The sequence below is a fragment of the Sander vitreus genome, chromosome 24 (assembly GCF_031162955.1).
Source record: "Sander vitreus isolate 19-12246 chromosome 24, sanVit1, whole genome shotgun sequence".
NCBI lineage: Eukaryota > Metazoa > Chordata > Actinopteri > Perciformes > Percidae > Sander > Sander vitreus.
In genome coordinates this window covers 4903132-4929976 of record NC_135878.1, presented here as the reverse complement: position 1 = coordinate 4929976, position 26845 = coordinate 4903132, and the positions used below count along the sequence as shown (strand labels likewise).

The 26845-nt window shown below is 40.0% G+C and overlaps 1 protein-coding gene across 1 annotated transcript; it reads left to right on the top strand.

Moving 5' to 3' along the window:
* Nucleotides 1-1166: 1166 nt before the first annotated feature.
* Nucleotides 1167-25225, top strand: LOC144512670 (gamma-aminobutyric acid receptor subunit alpha-5-like). Its single transcript, XM_078243511.1, has 10 exons — nucleotides 1167-1191; nucleotides 1670-1754; nucleotides 2538-2662; nucleotides 4515-4582; nucleotides 6621-6841; nucleotides 11505-11587; nucleotides 17521-17664; nucleotides 23143-23295; nucleotides 23540-23751; nucleotides 24914-25225. The coding sequence occupies exons 1-10, from the start codon at nucleotides 1167-1169 to the stop codon at nucleotides 25223-25225; spliced, it is 1428 nt and encodes a 475-aa protein (XP_078099637.1).
* Nucleotides 25226-26845: the final 1620 nt, after the last annotated feature.

The window sequence follows — 26845 nt, the reverse complement described above, 5'->3', positions numbered from 1 at the left end:
TTTTTAAGGAGGATTTAAATGGGAACGGTTGTTTTGACGGTACCTACAGTATGCAAATTCATAACAAGATAAAAAAAAAAAAATTCTCACGGGGTCCAGCAGTGCTGCTTTTTTGTTTCAGATCTCACAGTTGTTTTGTGTTAGCCAAAATCTATCTAGGCTCACGTTTTATTTTTGTATGACATGCCAGTTATTCCCAAACAGGCTTGTACCCCATGGGTTACTTCTGCAGTTGGCAGGTTGGTATGTGGAACATTTGTAGAGTAGCTCAGCTAATTAAATGAACTAGAAATAAGAGAGGGATTCAAATATAATAGCAGATAGTTGGCTAAAAGTATTCCATCAATGGTTGAAATAGTTAGAATAGTTTGGGTGTTTGAAATAGCATAGCTGAAATGAATGGCTAAGTGGTTGAAATAGTTAGCATAAATAAAAGTAAAGGTTTAGTGGTTGAAATAGTTAGCTGAAAGTATTTAATAAATTGTTGAAATAGATAGCTGAACCTAACTTTGGTAAATGGTTTAAATCGTTGGCTAACGTTAAACATAACGGATGCTGAGTTGAAATACATGTAGCCTATCGGATAAATGGTTGAAATGACTAAGCTAAAAGTATTAAACGGTTGAAACGCGCCTCCTCTTCCCAAACCACCAATGGGCAGCACCTAATATAAAATCATTAGCCTCTGTTGCAGCACTTCATCCTCTCGCACCGGCGGTAGGCGGTATAGCGAAAGAGACGGAAAAAATGCGGAGTGAATCCAGTCTCCTTCGAGGCTGGCGGATAAGACCGAGGAGGCAGCCTGTGTGATGCGCCGCCGCTGCTGCAACACCTCTGGTGGCGATGCAGGAGACGCGGTGCAGCAGGCATTAAAGAAGGAAGGCGCTGTAGCCTATAGGAGGAGAAGACCAGATAGACTACTACAACACCGCCTGATGGGGAACCGCTGACTGAGAGAGAGAGAGAGAGAGAGAGAGAGAGAGAGAGAGAGAGAGAGAGAGAGAGACAGCCCATGGTGGAGAAGCTAAGGAGAAGGAGGGGAGACAACCGACAAGCACGCGGATTAGGTGATTGAACCCGTGATCGCCCACATTCAACACTGCCGACGGAGACCCCAAGCTTGCAGTCGCTGTTTGGGGAAAAAGCCCCCCCCCCCAAAAAAAAATATGGTGGTGATGGATCTGCATTCAGGTAGCCCCCTTTGTTTTACCTTCTGGCTTTTTATAATTACACACAGCTGACATAGGAGTGAGATTCATGTTTTTGGTGATGGAGAGAGTGGGAAAAGGTGATGGTGGAGGAGAGTAATGGGGAGGTGGGGTGGCCCATATGAATTGTAATGCCTGGATTCAAACGCAGTGGAAGCTTTACATGATAGGGATCACACTGCACAAATCAACATGTATCATATCCTAGCCTTTATAGTATCTGTGAAGTTTGTGAGGTAGATGTTTTGCATGTTGAACAGTTACAGCCTCATTGAGCAGAGATTGTCCCGGCGGCAGCTTGAGTTAGTGATTCCTGTAATGATCTGCCTCTGTGAGTTGAGGTGCCTTATTAGGATTGCTAGACCTTTTAGTTCATCATATTTAGAGGATAGTGTAGTGGCTATGGTATTTGGTGATTTTCTGATGCAATTTTGTTCTTTTCTTTGTCTCTTCTGTTACAGGTCTAAACAATAGACAAGTAAGCAGAGTTTCAGTCATGACGAGGTTCGTCCTTTCCCTGCTGCTCCTATGTGGATGCCAAAATAGGTAAACTAAGTAAAACTAAGTGGAATGCTATTTAAGTATATAGCTTTGGCATTCTTTTTATGGAAGCAAAATGTTTTAAAGTTGCCATTTGCTTCAATTTAGTCATTCAGTTTAATTTTCAGTTTGCAATCACAAATGGCTCCATCTGCAGCTCTGTAAATTACTCTCACATATGTATATCTATACACATATTTGTTTGATTCCTGCAAGCTCTGCCTTCCTCTCTTGATCGCATATCCAATCTGCACTCTGCTACATCACTGCTTAAGTGGCTGTCCTGCGCTCAAAAGCGAAAAAGATCTTTGGGGCAAAGCTGTTAGTAAATCACTGGAATAGTCAACTCTCATCTGAGTAGATCAATGGCTTTTAGATTGCATGTTCAAATCCAGCTTCTGTGTCTCTCCCTGGTAATTCCAGTGTATGAACACAGTGTTCTTTGCTAAAAAAAAAAATAATAATAATACAACACAAGTATAATTTTCCTCATTTTCTAGCTACAGAGAATGTGCTCATCCTCGAGACATAATGCTTTGCTTCTTGCCATATTTAGCCGGAGAACTCATTTGTTTATATTTGGATCACATGTCAAAGCCTTAATTATCTCTACTGGTAGTTGTAAGCAGTACTTATGTTGAATAATGAATCACTACAAGCTTGTCCTTAATGTGGCGAGCTAATTAATCACAATAACTGTGTCATGTTTGACGTCCTGCAGTTAAACCAATGCCAGGATGTTGTTTCTCCTCAGTCTTTTTACTCTTGTTCCCTTGTTTCCTCTCCTAGTCTCTGCCTGTCCTCCTCAGAGGCTCCAAAGGAGGCGGCCGCCAACGACAACAGCACAGTGTTCACCAGGATCCTGGACGGGCTCCTTGACGGTTATGACAACAGGCTCCGGCCGGGGCTCGGAGGTTTGCTGGGGATCTTATTTCAGCATCATTCAGACCCTTTTATTTGAAATCAACTCAGTGATCGTACATTCTAATAAGAGCTGCAAAGATCAATCGATTAATATGCCAACTATTTTGATAATCGATTAAACGGTTTGATAAATTTTTTTAAGTAAGAAAAGTAAAAATTCTCAATTCTTAAATGTGAATATTTTCTAGTTTCTTCTCTCCTCTGTGACGGTAAACTGAATATCTTTGAGTTGTGGACAAAACAAGACATTTGAGGCCGTCATCTTGGGCTTTGGGAAACACTGAACATTTTCTGACATTTTATAGACCAAACATCTAATCGATTAATCGAGAAAATAATCAAGAGATTAATTGACAATGAAAGTATTTGTTAGTTGCAGCCCTTATTATAATATCATAATGCCACAGCCAACCTCCCAGCATGTTAACTTAGCCAGCTTACCTGGACTCTGCTATGGGAGGCACCGTTTCCCGCTGCCGTTTCATGTACTAATTCATAGGAAATAGCTGTGAGACTTGCAGATACAAGGGTAGAAACTGTGCGAGCAGATGTGGAATTTTGCTCCCATGTCACCCAGCTGAGGTGAACGCAAACACATGTTGTCAGATGCTGTGTTTCCTTCTGAACCATGGCGAGGATCATGAACGCATCCAATCTTTTTCTTGTATGGTAGGGAGAGTAAATCAATCTGGCCATCTTCAACACAGTCTTCATGGTGCTGTGGTGGTTTATTCAAGCTCTTTTTGCTGGCAACAGGAGATAACCTTGAGAGCCGACAAATTGGCATTCAAAGATGGAGATTTCTTTTTCTAAGGGCCCACTGAAATAAAAGCTTTGCATTTTTCATTTTCGCCATCCCTACCTCCACATTCTCTAATAGCGTGGCACTTACTGTGTTTATTCCACTGATTTTCCAACCAGCTCTTTATTTTGTCCTCATTTGTTTCCCATCGGCATACAGTACTTGTCCCATAATAGGAAGAAACTAGGCTTTTTCATGCCGAATGCCTGATGTGTCATGGCGAAAGCCTGCTCTAACATCCTGGTAACGGTTGCTACCCTTGACAAGAGGGCCTATAAATACATACCAGAAAAACATTCAAGCCTTCATTCAGCATTCAACAAGCTGCTCTCCACAGCACGACCAATCCCGGCTCGCCAGCACCAAATTTATATGCATAGGGGAGATTTTGTTGGCTTTGCTGGTACAAATGACAGAAGTAATGTGCTACCTTTTTCACCTCATATTCAGAAGAAGTGCATTGTGAAAGAAAATTATGGAAATGTGTGGACTCAAATGAATACAGAGAAAACACGGCTTTATTCGGTAGCTGCCATTCAAATGATGCAGGTTTTTAAATGTCAGTACTGATTTTCTTGCTCAATATCTTATTTTTACTTACTTTAAATTAGACCATTTGCATGCCCCTTAGTTATAAGCCACCCATTTCCCCCATTTTCTTATTGAAGTCATTTTTTTAAGCAAAAAAACTAAAACATTCTCTGATTCCTTTCATATCATTGTAAATTGAATGTCTTTGGGTTTTGGACTGTTGGTCAGGCAAAAAGACATTTGAAAACATCACAGTGGACTTTTTAAACTATTATTTACAATTTATTGTTAGTTGCAGCCACTGAGCAGTTAAAATTCATTCCTTTTATGTGGCTGTGGTCAGGGAAGATGTCCCAAATATCATCGAAAGACATTGACTTGCAGATAGCTGATGAACCCCAATATATGGCCTATAAAGCTCCAATTAAAATGCAGTTAAATTGTGCTTTTCAGTGCCTTTTTACAACTTTTCCACACCTCAAACATTCTCACCTGTGCTGTCTCAACAGAAAATGTCACAGAGATCCAGACGAATATTTTTGTCACCAGCTTTGGCCCGGTGTCTGACACAGAGATGGTGAGTTGATCTGCAGCAAACACCATAGACACATAAACAAGCCCACACACACACACACACACACACACACACACACACACACACACACACACACGTCTCCAAAGCCCACCCAGGCTACTGTTGATATTTTTAGATTGAAACATATATTTACATTTCATGAGACTGGTACCACTGCTCATGCTGTTCGCTGGAAGTACACTCATGTCCTAGTTGTGTCTTTGAAGATTGGTTCTTTCTTTTGGTTCTTTGGTTTCTTGCTAATGAGACAAAATGAATGTGGATGACTTAAACATTTGAGATTTAATACAATGTGACTGGTCTATTCCAACTTGTTCCAAATGATTCATCCCTTTATTAATGTATTTTCTTATAGACTATAAGGTTTCACTTGAATAGCATTACATTTCCTCTTTCATTAAATCCTCTATTACACCCTGCCATATCCCTGGCACACTTTAACACCACAGTTGCCACTTTCCTATAATTGACTTGAAAAAAGGTATTGACAAGGGTGCATGATTGATTAATGAAATGTGGCAAGAGACTTGAACAGTTTTGCGGTCCATAAAAGCCTGTATGTCAGCCTGCTAACAGTATCATTATTCTGTGGGATGGAATATTTGTTTCTTGTTCATTTATTGTTGTTTTTGAGCTTGAAGCGGGTCGATACTTCACACACGAGCAAATTTATGATGGATTTTTACACCGCAATGTTTGATTTACCATATCTGCAAAATCTTAGTGGATTTATGAAGGCATAAAGGAGGAGCTACTGTCATAGTGAGCATAATACTGGACCATAGTGTGCTGATTGACAATTGACTGCAAAGAACAAGTTCAATGTCTGTCTTCATGTACTTACTTGTAACTCTGAAATGTGACAAGAAAATGCCCCAAAAGCTCTATTAGGGGAGAAAATGATGCAGCAACAGAAACTAAGACTCTGTATAAATTAAAAATCTTGTTTTGGGTTAACACCAGTGTTGGTCATCTTACTTTAAAAAAGTAATTAGTTACAGTTACAAATTACTTCTCCCAAAAAGTAATTGAGTTACTAACTCAGTTACCACATTGTAAAAGTAATTAGTTACTCAACAAAGTAACTGTGACGCTATTTTTTATGTTCTATAACGCTATTACGTTCTAAAACATCTTTAACGTCAAAGATGTTTATATTAACTGATTGAAGAATAAAAACACTATATACAGTATTTAAGAACATTTGGTATTTATTTGAACTCAATAGATTGCAGCCTGCCATATGATATACATAGAAATAAAAACATATAAAAAATAAATATTGAAAATAAAATTCTTATTTTTGTCGAGTTAGCATGTGTTGATGTGAGGTGCTTCATAAGGTTCGAGTAGCTTGAGGCAGATGTGGATAAAGTCTTTTTTCCTGGGCATAGCGTGCATGTTACATAAACATTCTTGCCTTTAATTTCAATAAGAGTAGTGCCGGTACTTCCAGTTCGAGAACACTACCTTTGAATATCCCTGGCTCGTCGCCATTGTTGCTGTCTTGTGTTTAGTGGTAGTCAGAGACAGTGAGACAGCGTGAGCAGGGCATCCACCCACCCAGCCAATCATCATCGCATTTGCAACAGTGTCATCATCGCCCCCCCCCTGCTCTCTCCAGGCAGCTGATGTGTAGCCAAAGCCTGACACCTCGCGCTTCATTCAACCAAATTGTAGTAACGCGCCACTTTACATTCTCAATAACGATAACGGCGTTGCAACGATGGGAAAAGTCATTAATTAGATCACTCTGTTACTGAAAAAATAACGCTGTTATACTTAAACGCCGTTACTCCCAACACTGGTAAACACACACCAGATGAAATTATGCTCTGAAACTTGAGAGCTCCATCCAGAGGAAGTTCCTTTGCTTTTGGCATCCCTTCAGTATATTTCAAAATAAAGTGATCAGAGAGCAGATAGATTGGTTAACATGAGAGCAGTATGCAGTTCGGCTCATATTTCCCGTCTTTTTCTAGCAGAACTCTCTAAAACCTCTCTTTTACTCTTCCCTTAGGAATATACCATAGACGTCTTCTTCCGTCAGACCTGGAAGGACGAGCGTCTGTGCTTCAAAGGGCCCATGGAGATGCTGCCGTTGAACAACCTGCTGGCCAGCAACATCTGGACCCCCGATACCTTCTTCCTTAATGGCAAGAAGTCTATTGCTCATAACATGACCACGCCTAACAAGCTGCTGAGGCTGAAGGATGACGGCACTTTGCTTTACACTATGAGGTAGGTTCTAACACACACGCTTCTCCCACTCTGGCGTGAACATATGTAGTCTTTTTCCCTTCTACCTTTTAAAAAAACACTGAAAATGAGCTATGAATAACTAGAAGTCCATTTGTTGTCCAAGGTTGGTGGTACTTGTTGCAACCAGAGATTTCATTCCTTTCAGATATGTTGCTAACCATAGAGAAGTACACTTATCTGCATAGTACTGCGGTTAAAGGTGGAGTGTTTCTATGCCATAAATGTCTCAGAAATGAAATTAATAGAGGACACCTCCCATTTATGTGCCCTACCGCTTTTTTAAGAGCTTATGTTGATGAAGGAAAGGCGTTTAAGAGTACATAGAAATGTGGAAAAAAATAGCTAGCAAGGTCAACATAATATACAATACAGCTTTGAACTCAAAGAAAAAATACAGTGATAGAAACCCTCAGTGCCTCACACTGTAGGATAACAGTGTCACCCGGTGGCCAATCGGAGGCATTTGATTTGTCCTGGACAAGTCTGTAGTACAGAGTAAAGTACATAGTAGATATTGCAAGTATTTCTTTAAATAATAGCTGCAAAGATTAATCTATTAATTGTTTAGTTGCCAACTATTAAATTAATTGCCACCCTACAATGGGTTTCTTCACTCCTCTGCGACAGTAAACTGAATATCTTTGAGTTGTGGACAAAACACGACATCTGAGGACGTCATCTTGAGCTTTGAAAAAACACTGATCACCATTTTCACCTTTTTCTGACATTTTATAGACCAAACAACTAATCAATTAATTGAGAAGAATAACCTACAGATTAATCAACAATGAAAATAATGGTTAGTTGCAGCCCTACTTAAAATCCTTGTATTTCTTCTTATTCTTTTACTTTTGTTTTTAAATTCATATGGAGACATATATGTTACGTAATGAAATATGAACGCAAATGATGAAGTGTCTCTTTAAATGTAGTTTTTGAGAAATACTGCAGAGGGAGATCATCCATTATGAAAAGCAGCCTTATTGTGAACTATAGTTTTTGGCAGTGGCGTAGGGGTAAATAAAAAAAAGAGAGAAAGAAACAGGCCAGTTACCAGATGGTGATCACGCTAAACTAAACCGTCAGTATTTACAACTTAATTAGGAAATTGAGACGCGATCCCTTTTAAAGTGACTCTCCGATGTACAAATAGTTGTTTTTGTTTAGTAGAACAGCAGTGTAACCTCCAGGACTCACGTTGACCTTTTGCACCATAGAATTAGAATAATTGTGTGCTTATCCTCAGGAGTTACTGTAGCTGCAGGACTTAATAGTGACTGTATCACGGATGAGAGCACTCTATCTGATCCCAGTGCCACCCACAGGGAGAATAATGCTGGATGGATGACAGCTTATCCATATGCAACCACCCTGACATATATACATATCTAAAGAAGTGCGTATTTATAGTCACCTCTTTGTCACATGCATCCAACGCACACATGAACACACACTGCGGATGTCAGGCATGTCTACTGCACTAATCACAGTTATAGTGGCGCTCAACTTTGACCTTGAGGCTTAACAAGTGAGGGATTGCGTAAATGTGCGCACGTTCATTTCCGTATGTGTCATTCTATGGAAATCTATACGTGTATTTATGTCCGAATTAAATAAATGTATACATGAGTGTGCATGCGAGAGAGAGCTTGTGCCTCCATAATCTAAAAACGGCATCGCATTTCCTCGCCACAGTAAATAAATAAAGCAGCAGTAGGTTACTTTTAATCGTCTAATTGTTACAGCACTGGGCTTGTCATTACCAGCGGAGCTTATCCACAGGCAGCGCTGATTTTATTTCCTGCATTAACACACACTAACACACACATACACGCAGGTCATCTGGGTACTTGCAGGTTACAGCTAACTTAACAACAGTTTTTTGTTTCTCTATATGCCTGCTTGCATTATATGTCAGTTTTTCACTTTGTTATCTTTAGAATAAGGCAAAATTGATTATTTAAAGATTTTTATTTACAATTTCCTAACATAACTGTAGTTATACACATTATTTACTCTAATGTTCAATAAAGATTTAGGTGACCAACTGTATTACACAAATATAACAATCCACCTACAGTAAACAGTAACACTTATGGGTGCTGTAAGCACTTACACATTTCATTCATAACATATAATAATAATACTTTCATTTATATAGCACTTTTCAAGCATTAAGCACAAGGTGCTTTCCAGATGAAAAGATTTACAAAATACAATGTAAGAACTTGTCTGGTAGTTTGAGTGCAAAAATATGAAATTGTGGCAGTCTCTGCGCAATAACAATAAAGGCTTATCTTATAGCATCCATTATATGGAGTTAAAGCACCTCCCCATAGGATTTACCCAGACACTCTGAATTAGTACACCCACACGTCCGACTCTTAAAACATGTACAATCCCCCCCCCCCCACACACACACACACACACACACACACACACACACACACACTTTCCACATCATGTATGGGTGTCAACAAAAGCTCCTCTCTCATTTATAAAAGCATTACACTGAGGAGGAGCGGTTGATTTTATGGAGCAAATTTCTATGCATTTGTCTCCGTGGATGATTTATAAAATGCCCCTTTTCCGCTTAATGCGCATAGAGCTTGATGGCGGCCCATTATAGCCAGATACCAGATAGGTTGCAACAGCTCACACACACAGCTTTATCATCTGGTTGGAACCTCTATATTGCCAGGGAGTGAGTGCTTTACACACCATTATCATTAGGTACAGTTGAGTTGCCATTCTCATTCATGCTCCGTGTGTTGCCTTTAGACTTGTGGCCTTCTATGCAGTCATTTGAATATGCTACCATACTGGCAATTAGTCATTCTCACGTTTTAACACTTCTAACAGTTTATTTAACCTTAAAAACATGTTTTATTTATTCGCGCCTTGGATATATTGTATAACCCCAATTTCCATGAGACTGATTGTATGTGATACAAGTTGGGAGATTGTTAAAAATGTGCTTGTTAGTGTGAAAAGACAGATGGCGCAGCATGGTGGCTCAGTGGTTAATACAGCAAAAAGCTCCTGGACTCAAAACTCAGCCTTTTCTGTTTTGTCCTGTCGTCCAAGTTCTCGACTTTTCTGCAAGGTCAGGCATCTTGGAAAGTTTAGATTTCCCACAGGTGTGACGGTGCATATGCTGTCTGTTTCTGGCGTGTTACCCCTGTGATGTACTGCTTTCCACTCAGTCCATACTGGCTGAACAGAATCATTATTCTGAGCGGCTATTTTACGCCCGAGATTTAACTTATAACTGCAATCATATGCATGGATTCTGACTTTTGATTTTCTGGCACTATTCACACCCCAAATTAAAAGAGCCTATCTTTACAGGCATCCCTGCTAATGGGGCAAGGCCACATGAATAATTAGGACATGGCATAATAGCCAACAGCCATGTTCTCATTTATTTATTTATCCCAAAGACATTCTTTCCTCTCCTGCATACACAACCCTTTAGCTGTTTTAGACACAATAATGCTATTGGATAATCCTACACTGATTTGGAAAGCAAGCTGAGTCCCAAACAGTCAACTCTGTAGGGACCAGAGGTGGCTTCTTAACCCACTTTGTTATGCTTAGCTTGGTTTAATAATATAATTGGGGAAACCTCCTGCGGTAGATACATACAGTACATGCAGGAGGTTTTGGAGCATAAAGAAAACATGACCCAAGAGGCTTTTGCTGCATCAGCTAATGTTGAGATATATGCTGGAGAAATCTTTACATGTAGGAAACATAACATAACATAACATATGCAGAAACGTGCACTGGTTTCCACAGCACTGAATTTCCCTTCATCCAGCCCATTAAGTTCAGTGAATCCATATTATCATATCACTGTATTACTGTTTATCATTGTGCATTGAGCAAGAATACCCAGGGGACTTGATTCAATCTAGGGCAGATTTGTATGCTTGATTCACTTAATCTTGCGGTTCTTTTTTAAGGATAGTGAGAGAGAGGTACCATCACGGCAGCTAAAAATGGCAACATGTCGTGAATGACAAAATTAGATTAGATTTGCTATGTATGTGAAGGATTGAATAAATCGAAATGAAGCAGGAGATGGATTCACCTCAAGTCCTTAGCGATTCAAATGGGTTAGTATGTATTAGGATTGTGTGTAATATTCATATTTGAACAAAATAAAAAAATGTCTGGCATGAGAGGTTGTCACCCAAGGGTCATTTTGAAAAGTTTCCCTATCTTTTATGGAGCTAAATAACACTGTGACCACCAGGTGGTAGTATTGCCACTGTAATACCAGTGTTTCTGTATACTGCACTTGCAAGTGTCATGCATGAAACTGTACTCTCTCTCTCTCTCTCTCTCTCTCTCTCTCTCTCTCTCTCTCTCTCTCTCTCTCTCTTTTCTTAGTTTTTGTCCTTTTTTAGATTGTTTTAATGGTTGTTATTGCAAAGATAGTGAAGCTGCGACATTCCTTCTAATTGTTTTTGGTACCCTGTAATTTTCAGCAATTGTAGCTGTTCCAGTAATTGCACAGCGCTTTGTCGTACAAGAGAGCCACATGCCTAGTTACACAATCAACGGTGGTGACTGCTAAAGTAAGACTATGATACATGGTGAATGGGTATAATGTATGTTTTTTTTTATGCATTAGACTGACCATATCAGCAGAATGCCCCATGCAGCTGGAGGATTTCCCCATGGATGCACACGCCTGCCCTCTCAAGTTTGGCAGCTGTGAGTAAAATCCCTTCTCTGAATGTCTACTTATATATTTATCTTGTTCTACACTATATTTTAATCCCAGCTATTGTGATGTACAATGGTGATAATCAGCAATAAATTATAGTTTAATCCAAATATAGGGAACAATAAGGAATCATTTTGGCATTTTGATAGAATGCTGCTGCAGTTAAAAAAAAAAAAAAAAGTCATTATCTACTGGAGATTGCTGTCTTTGCTTTCCTGACATTAAATTGGCAAGTTCACTTTTAAAGCACTTAGCTAAAATGCTAAGCTATTGTAACAGTAGCACAAGTGAAGGACAGTCAGCGAATTGACTGCATAATGTGCATCATAGAAGAATAAGTTTGCTAATGTCAGCCATGCTGTTAAGATACGGGTCATACCAGTAATAGTGAGTTCAGAAAGGTATGCACACTGACTGGGATCAACATACAATAGCAAGCAAAGATGTTAGCTGGACAAGACTCTTCTCAGGTTTGACCTACCAGAGAGGATTACGAACTGACGTTGGTCAAATCACTCACAGTCAATTTAAGTCAATCGAAATGCATCGCAAAGGGGTTTTACCCAAATATGTTCCTGGCTAACTGTCAAGTGTGGACCTCTGATGCTGCTGATTTGAGCACCTTTTTTATATATATAAATGGTCCTCTACTATTACAAAACATTGGAAGAGGTCACTGAGTGTAGAAAAGAGAAGATTAGTGCATGTTCTCTGACACTTAATTAGGCCATTTATTGGAAGGGTTCTCCCCAATGCCTTCTTAAAAGGACGGCTTTTGTGGTTGCCCTACCTGTGAGGATATATAGAGACCTGAGTGGCCCTGGGGGTATTTAAAGACAGATCTGGCCAAATGCCACACCTTGGGAGCCTCTTCAGCTAAAAGGATGAGGCTCTTACTGTATCACAAGATTTCTGCAAGACGCAGTCCACCCACACTCACTATGGAAGGGAAGCACATTTGACTTCAATCCAATTACAGTGAGGAAGAGCTGTAGTGCCTTCTCTCTAATCTAATCGCCCCGGTGCCATGACCTGCAGGTGGGGGGTGTAAGTGTATAATAGGAATAATGTGTTGATGGCGACACTGCAGGTTCACAGGGCGAAGTGTCCTCGTAGGGAGAATGTCTTTCCGTTCGTTTTTTGTAGCGCTGAGTCTAAAACTGTGACAACTCGAGCTGACCGGACTACCTCCTGATTGAGCCTTTGTCCTGAGGGGACATCACGCCGTATACTAAACGTGCTGCTCCTCCACTTTCATTACTACAACGTGATGATATAGTTAAAATCTGCGATAAGAAATACAATTTAAAGAAAGACTGCAATCCCTTTTCTTAAAATAAACAAAATGGCTGAATTGCCCGACACAAACATTGTTTTAGTCCAGTAATCCATGACAACACTAAGCAGTATTTTGACTGTCTCAGCTGTTTACTATTGTACATCACTGGGGGATGAAAGGAGACCACATCCGATGTAATGAAAAATGGTCCAAAGTAATCCCTCATTGTTAAAACTGAATTTGATGAAGCCATCTACAAAGACAGAGAGCCATGACTACAGAAGCAGTGAACGTTAAAAGATTCATGGGGTTTTTCAGGCTGGCCAGCAAACTGCGTAACAGTTAAAAAGCTTATAATGTTTTGAGTTTAGGCTGAATACTCAGTATCTACCAATGAAATTTGTTTTTTTTCCTGTCCATTTTAACAAGTTTAAACAGATAATTAGATGTATCTCTGTGTGTGCTGTCTATCTACTGTACATATTTATATTGACATTAATATAATTAATTAATTTTCAATGTAATATGTATTAAATGTGATTTAAAAGTATCTTACCTATCTTACTTACATATCTACCACATCAAATTGCATACATTCCACAAGAGTGGAAGCTGAAATTTGCAGTTACTACCACTCTGCTAAGCTAACGTTGGTTACCTTTAGCTGGTATGATTGGTTTTACTACCACATCTATTTGTGTGGAATAACAAAATGAAAAGGATTACCAACATTCAGATTCCGTTCTTACCAAAATTTTGACCAAATATGTAGTAATGGCATTTTGGCTTTGTAAGGCAGAGTTATGTGCTCCATCCTGGGCCCTATTTATGATGGTCATAAAAGCCTTTATTGGCATTCATAAACCTGTCTTCCATAGCTCCTTGTATTACCCAATTGGTGACAGAAGCCAGGTATCCACCCAAATACTTTTATTCCCAGAAACTACTTTTGAAGGAACTAAAAGGTTCCTTGAATCCGCTGAATAGTGATATGTTGTGCAATAAAAGCATGAGGACATGCTCTAAAGTTGGTTCAAGTAAGGGCAACTAATCCCTTATTCTGGCATACAGTACCTGTATCCTAATTTAGCTGCTGGCCTTCAGCCATACAGCACTCACATAGGGTTAGGAGTGCAAGTAATACTCTAAGGTATGCAGTTAATGGCGAGTACACTAATGTGTAGCATTTGTTTCAAGATGCAATCCTTTTTCTTAAAACAAAACGAAATGGCAGCTAACAGTGCTGCACATTCTTATTTTACCATGCATCTGTGGGAGTTCGAACCATTGGAAACATTGGTGTTTGCAGCGTGCGTTGGAATTGTTGCATCAGACACAAAAGCTGTAAACCTCTGTGAGGAGCTGTCTTGAAAACCATGACAACCACATAAAATGTGCCTCAGTAAAAGGCCACAGGTTGAAGCCAACTCATACAGGCAGAAAAGACAGCTGCTAAAGAAAACGACTTTCTCCAAAACCAAGATTATCATAATCAACAGCTCTTAGACAAAAAAAGACTTGTCATGTGGAACTTTGCAAAGCTGGTGTTTATGACGAGGCGGATGTTTAGAAAACGCTTGTTCCCCGAATAAGTGCATAAAGATGCAGATGATGTTGTGAGGCGCGCAAAACCTGTTAGTAAGCAGAGGGAAAACAATAAAAGATGCTCTAATGAGTCATCTCTCAGCTTATCTTGCCTTCAACCCATAAAGATCCCGCTGAACATATGTAGAGAATCATTTTATGATTGATTGGAGCCTTTCATATTCTTAGATATGAAAGTCTGAATTACTTGTATTAATAAACGTGAACAGCAGAAAGAAGTCCAAGCCACCATACCTGAACATCAGTGAATCAGTTGAATGGATCAGGATATAGAGGGTCAAAGAGAGGGCTGGACCTGTTCTAAAGCCAAACCATGGCCCAAATTCTTGTTTGATTCTACTGTACAAGCTCTGCATTTGTCTTTCACCTGCAGACAAAGTTGACTTTCTCCAGACTGTCTTTACCACAAAAATGACAGCGTTGGTTCCTATCAACATATGTTTTATGCTTTCCCGACAAGTGACCTTTTGCAGTTTTGAGATTAATTGACTGTTTTCTAAACCTCACCCCCGTTAGTTGCTGCTGCTACGCCTGTTTTCCATTCTCGTACGGTACGTATGCAGTTTACAGTGATAGCAGAGGCTGATTTACCTCTCAGAATTTCTCGCTGATGATTGTTGATTTTACCAGCTCAAATGCTCGCAAGCTCGTCCGCTTCATGAGTTGTTTGCAAACACAACAAACAGGATTGCTTCTGCAGTGTAGAGGAAGCAAACATGTACTGAAAGTTCAGAGTATTTGTTCTAACATTAGGCTGTTATGTTAGCTGACCTACTTGTTTGTATATTCAAACAATGTTACAAAAGATATATTTATATCGTTTTTAACTTTAACCTCAACAAAGTACATAGTTTTAGTTGCCTTGAATTTGTAAGACACTGTTAAGCAACCGTTTTGTTGTTGAGATATGAGGACTTGTTGGTTTTCTATTTTAGTACATCAGTATTCAGTTTTTGTTCTCACATTTGATCGTCCAGCTCTCATTACATACTGTTAAAAATCTGATGAGGAAGCGACCCTGTGGTAATTCCTGACAACTTGTGTTCTTCAGGAAAAAACACATTTGGGTTTGTGAAATCCTCTGCATTTATCTCCATTAATATTTCAGGCAGCTTCACTCAGACTGCGTAGAGCTAGTAAGTGATGAGTTTGGCTGAGTTGCGGCTCCCCTTGCCTCGCACACAAGACAGAAGCAGCAAAGCATTAAGCATGAACTGTTGAAATTTTGGCACAGGTGCACCGTTTTGCCTGCCAAAGCCTTTAGCTCTTCTTCTGCGTAATGAAATTCACCAATAATCCCTTATTGCAAGCTAACTACCTTACAATTAAGGCACTGACCTTTGGCCTGAGAGTGCCCAAATGTAAAGACTACATATATTGTACACCAGTATGCAGCTGCCAAGTGAGCACCCAGACTGGAAATACTCAAGTAAAGATGTTATCCACTGGACAGAAATAAACGACCCAGTTACGCGAGGCCAAGCTACGTAAGGGTTTCATTAGTGTTTTTGACAATCAGCAAAATAAGTTGTAATCATTAGAATGTTTTAATGTAGTTTTGGCTTGTCCTGTAATCGACAAACATTCAAGATCTAAAAAAAAAGAGAGATAAATCCCTCTGTCCATGCAAGTTACAATTCATTTTTGCTACCTCAGCACACAGTACTTACTATATTTATTTAACCTTGATTCAGGCCTTTAAATACCTTAAAGTACCTGGTGCACCTATTAGTATAGCTTCTGTTGTGTATTGTGTTTTTATGTAAATGTGTTTTAATGTTTATTGTCTGGATGTAATATGATGTATGTAATGTACCCTTCTTAATAGCAGATTTTGCACACACAAGTTTTGTCTTTTTGCACGCACAAAAGTATACAAAGTATTTTCTTTTCTACTCTATTCATAGATATTCCATGTACATAATTGTCTAGGTCTCACTTTCAGTTGACAAAAATACATTTGGCTGCACAGAATTCCCTGTGCACATCCTCCTTTTTCAACATGATTCATCAAGATTGCATGCATGTCTGACAGTGAACCATGCACACTAAAAGCAGTGCTTGTCACGGTAGAAAAAAATCTTAGCAACTTTCTATCCCCAGTATTAAATTGTAGCCTTTACAGCACATCAAAATAAATTTGAAAGGAAATTGAGCATCTACTGTAGGTGGGCTGACGCAGCCCTCCTCTCTCATTATTTTTCCTCTGAGCAGATAATTTCTTTTCCCAATTTCCCCTTCAGCCTGTCTATTTTTGGAATATGTTTTTTTAAGATCATCAATATTTTTTTCAAATCTTATGTATGATGACATGATCACAAAGAGATTTTCCTCCCTGCTCTCATTTTTAAAGGTTTGTTTTTTTGTGTCTAAAATACGTCGAAACCTTGATATAAGGCTGATTTGGAACAGGTGACATTTTCTAATAAGTAGTGCACTTGGATTGGATATAAAAAGTTGAACTATGACAGATAAAAACAACAAACATTCCATTTCAGATCCCTCTCTGCATGTGAGTTACAATTTTCATCTTTCCATATTTTAGCCCTTTGGGGGAGGGGGCAGGGGGGGTGAAATAGAAGGAGAGGCGTCAGAATTTGAGCTCTGTTTTTCATCACAAGTGTGATGCAACACATTATGGTTAATCTGACTCAGTCTGGTTCCTGCTGACAGAGGAGCTCACCTCTGACCCAGAAGTGTGGTTCATCTATCCACCCACACACAGAGCGAAATTTTGTTTTGGCTGTAAGCCGGTGGTCTAATCAAAAAGTGCTAGAAAGACTGCATTAGCACTCAAATATATACAAGCACACATATATATATATATATATATATATATATATATATATATATATATATATATATATATATATATATATATATAATATGAGCAATGGCAGGGTTGGAACTAACTGTGATACGTTACTTAGTAGTTTAACTTGCATGTTGGATGTTCATATAATAACAATGAACAAGTTATATTGTAAAGTCACAAGCTAATTTCATGTCATTTTTCTTTTTCTCTCTCTCTCTCAGATGCCTATCCGGTGTCAGAGGTGGTCTACACTTGGACTGAGGGAGCTTCTAAGCCTGTGATGGTGGCAGAAGACGGCTCCAGACTCAACCAGTACCTTCTTATCGGGTTAACCTCCAGCACAGAGAACATACACACAAGCAGAGGTGTGTGTGTGTGTGTGTGTGTGTGTGTGTGTGTGTGTGTGTGTGTGTGTGTGTGTGTGTGTGTGTGTGTGTGTGTGTGTGTGTGTAAGAGAGACATTACATATTTACTCATGTTTGAGTGCCCGGCTGTATTAGGAACTTACTTTTACCAGGGTGTTGGGGTTGAGTGCCATAGATAAGGTAGAGAACTACGGTTGAATTGTAATGAGAGGCTAATGGCATTGTTGGTTTGGGCCTTTTATGGGGTTTTGTGACATCAAGAAAGATATAGAATAATCCCTTACTCCTTAACCTTTTAAAGAACATAACATGAACTACATTGTGTTATATTAAGTATTGGGATCACATCACATTTGCCAAAAGGATCTTCGACGACCTCCATAATGCAACAATTCTATCTTCACTTCACTTTTTCACTCATACAATCCCCCTTATTCTCGCCCTTTCTTTTGCACCTTTTTCATGAGTGAATTCATACTATATGCAATGCACGATAAGTGTAATATCAAATAATGTGATGTAACCAATTCTAGATTCGAAAAGATAACCGCTGCGAGGAGAGAGAGATGGGCGTGCGAGGCAGAGCGTAAATGTGGGAAACATTATCAGGAGATCAGAGTCAATGAGTGGAGGCTAGTGGAGGAGAGTAGCCTATCCCTCACACAACCAGCTGTCTACAGGCTCGGACAGCCCTGTCAAACAACACTTATCCCCGCATGAGCCCATGCACACACACACACACACACACACACACACACACACACACACACACACACATACACCCACACAAACACATCGAGCTAGAGAGAGACCTGAGACCTAGGGTTAATCCCCCCCATCCAACCACCCATCAGCTTTTGCATAAGAAGATGACATCACAGATCAGTGAGGGATTGGTTGGTTGGCTGTCGCTGAGTGTATCTGTGTGTGTTGTCTGTATGTGCTCTTGTACATTTATCCTCATGAGTAACAAATGTCCTCACCATAATGGTAAAAGAAAACTACAAAGTGAGGACATTTTGACCTGGTACATTCGACTGTAGGTTGTATCTGAGCTATGGGTTAGGTTTAGGGCCAGTATTAAGGTGAAACATTAAATAAGGTTGATTTTATGAGGCATGATTGAAGGCTTGTAATTTTGAAGTTCAGCATAATGGAAATAGTTTGACTTAAAATGAAAGTAAGGTCCTCACAAAGATAGGAAAAGAAATCTGTGTGTCTGTTTGTATGATGGGATTGGACTTGCTCTGACGCGCGTGTGTGTGTGTGTGTGTGTGTGTGTGTGTGTGTGTGTGTGTGTGTGTGTGTGTGTGTGTGGGGGTGGGTGCTTTGAAAGGCATCTGCTTAATACTCTTATGTAAAACGGAACTGTAATACACTTCCCTCCAGTTTCTAGTAGAATCATTATTAAAAGTGTGGATTTCCCAAGTGTTTTTTTTTATTTGCGTGCCCCAACTGAAACCTTGCGTTTGCTTTTAAGTAAAGGGTTAAAGGGTTCTTTGGTTGAGAGACTGCATTGCTGCCTGGCTGGAGGGCTGATTTGCTGGTTCACTGGCTGGATGGTTGATCGGTTGGCATGTTAAAAAGTTTGCAAGTTGGGTACAGCAGTTGATAAAAGGTTGGCTGAAAGGCTAAATATCTGGCTGGCAAATGTCTTCTGGTAACCACAAAAAAAATGTTGCTAGGGGTAAGGGATTTTAAATATCAATGCATGCAACATTTATAAAAGTTAAAGATGACAATGCACTGATACAAAAAAAAAAGTTAAGAAAAATCAGGGTTGTGTGCAGCCTTCCTTAGAAACAGAATTGTAAAATTTCATTTTTTGTATCAAGTAGTCTTGTGGGAAATAGGGCTGTGTATTGGCAAGAATCTGGCGACACGATACATATCACGATACATGGGTCACGATTCAATATATTGCAATATATTTCGATACTGTGCAAAAGGCGATATATTGGGATTTTTTTGAAGTATAATTTTAGAAAAACTAATATTTAAAAAAAGACATGATGTGCATAAAAGTCAAAGAAGTTTACTTTAGGTAAACAATTCAGTACACAGAAAATCAAACTGCCAGTTTGGGATTGTGGTTCCCAGGTTCTTAGTGAGCTAATTATTATATGCTAAAGTAGGCCAAAGTTCAGCCATAGCTACATTGTTAGCTTCTAGCAAAAAGTCAGGCACTGTTAGGCAAGGACACTAGTGGTGCGTCTCAGCATAGCCATCTAGCGGTAGGGGGTTTAAACACAACATAAACGTGAACCACTGTCTTACATTTGCACGTAAACTAAATTTTTTTTTTAAATCGATATTGCGTTTTTGAAAATCGATACAGTATTGCTAAATAAAATATCGCGATACTGAAGTGTATCAATTTTTTCTTACACCCCTAGTGGGAAATTAATCCAGAATATACGTGAAACAGACTTATATAACCAACTTGTGTATACATTCAGTGTTCACCCAAATGCATTGTGTGTATCCTTAAGGCCTTACACACCTCTTTATTATGCATCTAAGCTAGCCATGTTTCATCGTCGTTTTTTTCCCATCAAATTCTGCCACATTTCCAGCATAATTTTGACCAGTTCTGGCCTCCTGTGACATTATTTATAGACACCAACTACTCCTATCTTCTCATATCTGTGATCAAGACCAGGCATAAAACAACATTACAGAGGATGCCATTTCATCTTTTTGTTTAGAAATACATCATTAACTTCAACATGTAATCAATAGCCGTGGTCATTTTATATGTATTTATATGTCCAACAGTTTACTTTATTGCATTATTTGTTCACCCCAAAACCATCGAAACTGCCATCTGTTGTTCTGATTATTACAAGAAAATGCTATCTGTGAATTTCATTTAGCCGAAGGACTAAAAGCAGTAAATCATCATTCATGCAGCTCAAAGCTTCTGTCTGGAAAGCGTCCAAATCAGTGGTGGAGATAACTGATGAGTTTTGGCTCAGGGGTCACATTCAGTCCAGTAGGTTAATTTACTTTCTGTATGTGTTTGACTCTCTTGCTAATAACTCTTACAGTCCAAATATGACACTTTTAGCTATGCTAAACATGCTAACATGCTTTAAAATGATTAAAATACATCTGACAGCCACCTGCTGTTTTATTGGGCCTAGACAATATTATGAAGCACTTGTAAACATCAAAATTCAAAACAGCAGTCAATGAATGATTGTCTGGCCTTTTTTGTGTTGTTACTCTGAGCAGCAGCAGTTCGTCCGCTGGCTGTGGCTGCGTGGCCTCAATAAAAAACTTTTTTTATTGGTTGAAAATGAACATAGATCTTGAAACCTCACATATGGAGGTCCACAGTTCAAAATATTGCATGATGTTGTGAGCCTTTAATTAGCACATCTAATCTTAGACTGCCCTCTCATTTGAGGACATGAAGAAGGAGATTAGCCCATACGTTTCTCTTTAAAGACATCTTAAAGGATGTGACTTCTACCATCTTAGACCACAATATCCTTCCAAAAATAACTCATGACTCTAAAAGTAGATAAGACGTACTATAGCATCAGTTCTATGTACAGTTTGTAGGAATAGTATGCTTTGGAATATTTTAGCTCATTGCCAGAGGATAATTACTAGTTTGGACCTTTCTGTTAACCCTTAAGGCAAATGAGCGAGTTAAAAAAACATTCTTTTCCTACTCACCAGTTGACCAACATGGCAGCATTGTTCCCTGAGATAAAAGGAAGTTCCCCTTGGACGTTGCGAAATACAAATCCTTGGGAGAAAAGCAATAAGATCCACCAGAGGAACATGTTCCTCCTCATTCCTCCGCCCCCAGTCCTGTCGGGATCCATGCATCAAGGGCAAAGGTGACCCTGGGGTGTCCCAGGTTGGCAGCGCCTGGATGTGCCTCGATGTTTCCGACAGCAGTAGAAGTTGACGGGGTAGCTGTGAGCCAGACGGCCTGGAGTCATGAGGGCGTGCGAGGGCCCAGGTGATGGGGTGGCAGTAAGAACTAACGGTGTTGTGGATCTCCTAAACGAGGCATGGCCGTGGTGGTGATGTTGATAACTGTTGTATACAGCTGCCGTCAGCACTGAGCGCCTGCGAAATAAACAAGTTTACTTCACTTTCAGGCTGCTGTCAATTGATGATGGAATCTCCACAGTGCATTTTCTGGACTGCTTCCTCTTCCCCTTTCGCACGTCAGCCAGTCCCATCAAGAACATTTGATCATTATTCCACAAGCAGCTGTAAAATAAGAAAAAAACAACAACATAAAAGATAGAAAATTTCCACACGGTTAGCCCCCCTCCATCCCACCAGTGATTAGCAGCAGTGAGTGTCCCTCTCCGTGGAGTGTGTGCTGAGGTGTGTGTCTGTGTGTTTGTGTGGTGGCTGTCTGTCAGCAGTTTAAAATCATGCTTCATGTGTGTTTCAGAGTGTATATGTGTGCGTGTCGGTGCCTGAATTGGCAGGGCGGACTGGGCGGGGCTTAGAGCTCTGTGAGGATCCCAGGACAGGAAGCCTCTCTTCCCCCCCCCTCCTCCTCCACACTCCCTCTCTTTCTCTCACTGATGGCAGGGTGCAGATTGTAACCAGGGATTAGGGAGGTTCAAAAATCCGATTTTGCCTGGAGAAAGCCTCATGTATTACTGTGTGTGTGTGTGTGTGTGTGTGTGTGTGTGTGTGTGTGTGTGTGTGTGTGTGTGTGTGTGTGTGTGTGTGTGTGGGAGAGAAAGGGAGTCTGTCTACATGTGCCCTCGTGTGTGGAATATGGTCATTGGGTTTTTCATAGTTTACCAGCGCCTGCAGTCACAAACTGCTGCAGAGGATTTTTTAAAGCCTCAAATGCAATCTTCTCTTGTTTAACTGAATATTGTGTCCCCTCTCTTTTTATCTCTCCACCCTCGATACACTTTCTCTGGATTTACCTCCAACTGCCATCACCCCTTTGTTGAATCCCAGACTTTAACCGCATAATAATCTATTGTCATGTCCTCACAATAATTAATGCCGCTTGCTCCCATTTTTCAGTTTAATAATGGTATTAAAGTCAGGTTCATTTTGCCATTAGGTTCAACTGCATATGAAATGTTCTCTTTATCCCAGATTCATTTTTTTAACTGTTCCACCTCCACAGCTTTCCATTCTGCAGTTTGCATGAAATTGCACTGGAAGGAGGAGAGATACATTAGTTGGGGGGAGATGAAGAGAATAGTTTATGACCCCTTTTCAAGCTGTCAAGTTTGTGGTCATATAAAGTAATTCAGCCAATAATGATTATGATGTCCTATATGGTAACCCAACATGTTGTGCTGTAAGGAGGTCAAATCACATATTAATAATTTAACTATGTGCAAACAATACTTACCCTGCCGTGGTTCAGCTTAAAGCAGATATCTCTATCATTAAGAGACATCTACTGTACTGTAACCACTCGCCTTGTTTATTGTCCCTATCTAACTTTGTATCCTTTTTTTCTCCCCTCAGGACAGTATACAGTGATGATGGCCCACTTCTACTTGAAGAGGAAGATTGGATATTTTGTCATCCAGACGTATATGCCGTGTTTCATGACTGTAATCCTGTCCCAGGTGTCATTTTGGCTAAACAGAGAATCAGTTCCTGCAAGGACTGTCTTTGGTGAGTGAAGCCGCTTATTTACTCATTAACTTCGTAACGTTTTGTTTGTCTGGGTAATATTCCTGTCATGCACATTCACACAAGGGAGAATAACAGAAGCCCACTGAGCAGCAGCACTGCAGTAGCTGGCAGTTAAGAGTTATTAAAGCGCCCACATTTGTTGAGTGAGGGGAGACTGTTACTCGTTTCCAGACGGCCTGTAAAAACTCAATTTAAACTTGTCATGGCCTTTGTTTGCATCCAGGGGTGACCACTGTGCTGACCATGACCACCCTCAGCATCAGTGCAAGGAACTCACTCCCTAAAGTGGCCTACGCTACAGCTATGGATTGGTTCATTGCCGTCTGCTACGCTTTCGTCTTTTCTGCCCTCATCGAGTTTGCCACGGTGAACTACTTCACCAAGAGGAGCTGGGCCTGGGATGGCAAGAAGGCTCTGGAAGCACAGCCCCCTAAGGTACAGCATGTGGACACTACAATACATATTTAGGTGCAAAACACCTTTAAGAACAACACATTGATCACACCATAAATTCAACTTGGGGGTGTCTGTGCCGTGCTAAATCTACTTTAAAGGTCCCATATTATGCTTATTTTTAGGCTCATTAGATGAGAAGATCAATACCACTCTCATGTCTGTATGCTAGATATGTAGCAAGAGCCAGGAGACTGTTAGCCTAGCTTAGCATAAAGGCAGAGGGAACCGGTAGATGCTAGATCGTACCCACAGAACACCAACACTGGTATACTGCGCAGGCGTTAACACACAGACGGTTATTTAAACATTTTAAAGTGTAAACCCTTCATGGCTAACGTTAGCTAGCTGCTAAGTTAAATGTTGACACTGACGTAGTATGCCAGATTCGTTCGGTGACTCGTTCAGTGGGTGTGATCTAGCATCTACCAAGGGAAACAGCCAGTCTGGCTCAGTGCCAAGGTAAAAGAAAAGGAAAAACACCTACTAGCACCTGGGGGGACAATTAGCTTAGCTTAGCATAAAGACTGGAGGCAGTGGGAAAACAGCTAGCCAGGCTCTGTCCATAGATTTTATTTTTAAATATGCCCACTCTTCTAAAGCTTATTAATTAACAGTAGGGAGGCAGATTTTGTTACCTTTGGACAGAGCTAGGCTAGCTGTTTCCCCCTCTTTCCAGTCTTTATGCTGAGCTAAGACAGCTGTCATCTGGCTCTAGCTACGTAGTAAGTGCACAGATATGAGACTGGTATGAATCTTTTAGTCTTTACAGGAGTGCAATACACGTGTTTCCCATTTTCTGTATGGGACCACTTTTTCCAGGTATAACTTTTATCTAAAGTTATCCCAAATGACAAGTAAGTTAAAGTAAGTTTTGTGTGAATTGCACTAAAAAAACTATGAAAATGATTTATATAATGTACTAGACCACATAAATTGAATCATGAGTCATCAGGATATAGATATCACTTCACAACATTGATTTTGATACAAGTTGCCTTATTATTACCATGCCCAGGGAAACTGCCATATATCTGTTAGCAGCATCACTCAAAAATATACATGCATATTGCAGCACCCCCGCGTTTTACCAGAGCAGGGCTTCAAACTAATTCACTGCTTAATGTAATCTGTCCCGCTGTAGAAACGAGACCCCATGGTGCTGTCCAAAAAGCCTAACAACGTTTGCTCGGCGGGCGTCAACTACACCCCCAACCTCACCAAGGACGTGTCCATCTCCACAATCTCCAACACAACGTCGGTGCAGCTCCGAGCCTCTGAGACAAAGATGGTGGACCCCAAGAAAACCTACAACAGCGTCAGCAAGATCGACAAGATGTCTCGGATAGTGTTTCCTGTCCTCTTTGGAACCTTCAACCTCGTCTACTGGGCCACGTACCTTAACAGAGTACCGCTGGTGGAAGGAGTGGTGGAAGGAGTGGTGACGTCAACGTAATCTTACTCTTTTTTCCCCCCCCTTTTTTCTGAGTCAGACAGTTTGTGTAAAGGATTAAGTTTGAGAGTGGGTGGACTAAAAGGAAAAGGGGTTGTTGTAAGGTCAGTGCTCTAGACGAAAAAAATAAAAATAATAATATCCGGGCTTGAAGAACAAAAACAAACTATATTCCACTATCTAATTCAAGCACTTTGAATGGATGCAAGGCTGCAACAGAATCCCTTTCCTGTTTTTCATGGCCTAAAAAACTGCTCGATCACAAAGAAACTGCTTCTAAGACCATGTCGACGTGAGACCGGGTGCTTTGCTTCTCTCTCATCTATTCTGCTGCAGTTTGCATGACGCTCTTCTCAAAAAGAAACCATGGACTCCTCTTTGTCTTGAATACCGACCATGTATATGTCAATCACTGCTTAAAGTATGGGTGCACACTCCATTGCTACTACTTGAGGTTTTAGATCAAAGTAACGTAGGCATTTTGAGCAATTACGCCTAAATTTAAACACATTCTTATCATGGAGGCTTGAAATGCACTGAGCTTATGCTATGGAAAAGAAACTGCTATATAACATGCATTTGAATTTGGAATATTTATTTAAAAAAATGTACTTAATTCAACACTGTGGAAGAAACATCTCTTAAGATTGATGCTGCAAGTGCATTAATAATTTAGTTTTATGTCTCTTTTAAAAAAAAAAATGTTCCTATTGCAGTGGGTGTTTTGTGTGTCTCTTTGTACATTTTTACTTGAAGGTTCAAAGGCTTCTGCTGTAGGCCTGGTTTCCCAAAAGCATTGTCAGCCCGAGTCTCAGTGGAAAACGATGGGGAAAAAAACGAATGCTACCTGCAGGTGAAAAAAAAATGTATTCGGAAGATTATTCAGAGTTTTTAAATGAAGAGATGCTTCTTCCTTCATAAGAAATTTTAAAAAAAGTCGTCTTCTAGAGCAGCTTGCCAACAAGAGTATTAGAAAAACTTCTTTGGCCCACTTACACTGGGTGACTAGACAGCTGTGGATGGTGTGTTCAGGACAAATTTAGGATTGGATATATGTGCTTTAACTGAATTTTGAGCCTGGGTCACTCAGCTATGAAACTAATATTCACAGTTGAAAGACCAGTGCTCAAAACGTAGAGTGTGTCACATCCAGATCAGCAGAGTTTGGAGACATTTAGGCATGCATCCATCTTATTGATGTGTGCATGTGCAAAACCCTGCAACTCTACCAGCTCCAGGGGCCGGTGTGACAAAGATTAACTTTGAATATGGCTTAGATCAAACTAACAGTCAGACTTCAGATAGGCGTGTAAACCAGGCTAAGTCTTTACAACTTAAGTAGGACTAATTTGCCGTGGATTCTGTGTTAATTAGGAGTCTTTTCAAACTGGGGAAAACACGACTGACCAATCTCCGTTCCCTAGAGCGGAAAATGTTTGCCTTCTGGAAGAATGCAACAGTAGCAGGGACATTTTACTGGCGAAATTCTGATCTCTGACCTCCCTATGGGGGAAAAAGAAAGAAAAGGTACAGCAATCAACGGAGTATCATTATCGTAATATTTTTCTGCATTCTGGTACTATAACTATCAGATGAATTGCTCATTTATACATCTGCATAACT

Bases quoted from the DNA above. Each gene is read 5' to 3' on its own strand.
- LOC144512670 (XM_078243511.1), top strand. From the start codon at position 1,167: ATGGTGGTGATGGATCTGCATTCAG. The intron at 6,842-11,504 runs GTAGGTTCTAAC...TTTATGCATTAG, and splicing joins ACTTTGCTTTACACTATGAG to ACTGACCATATCAGCAGAAT. The intron at 11,588-17,520 runs GTGAGTAAAATC...TCTCTCTCTCAG, and splicing joins CCCTCTCAAGTTTGGCAGCT to ATGCCTATCCGGTGTCAGAG.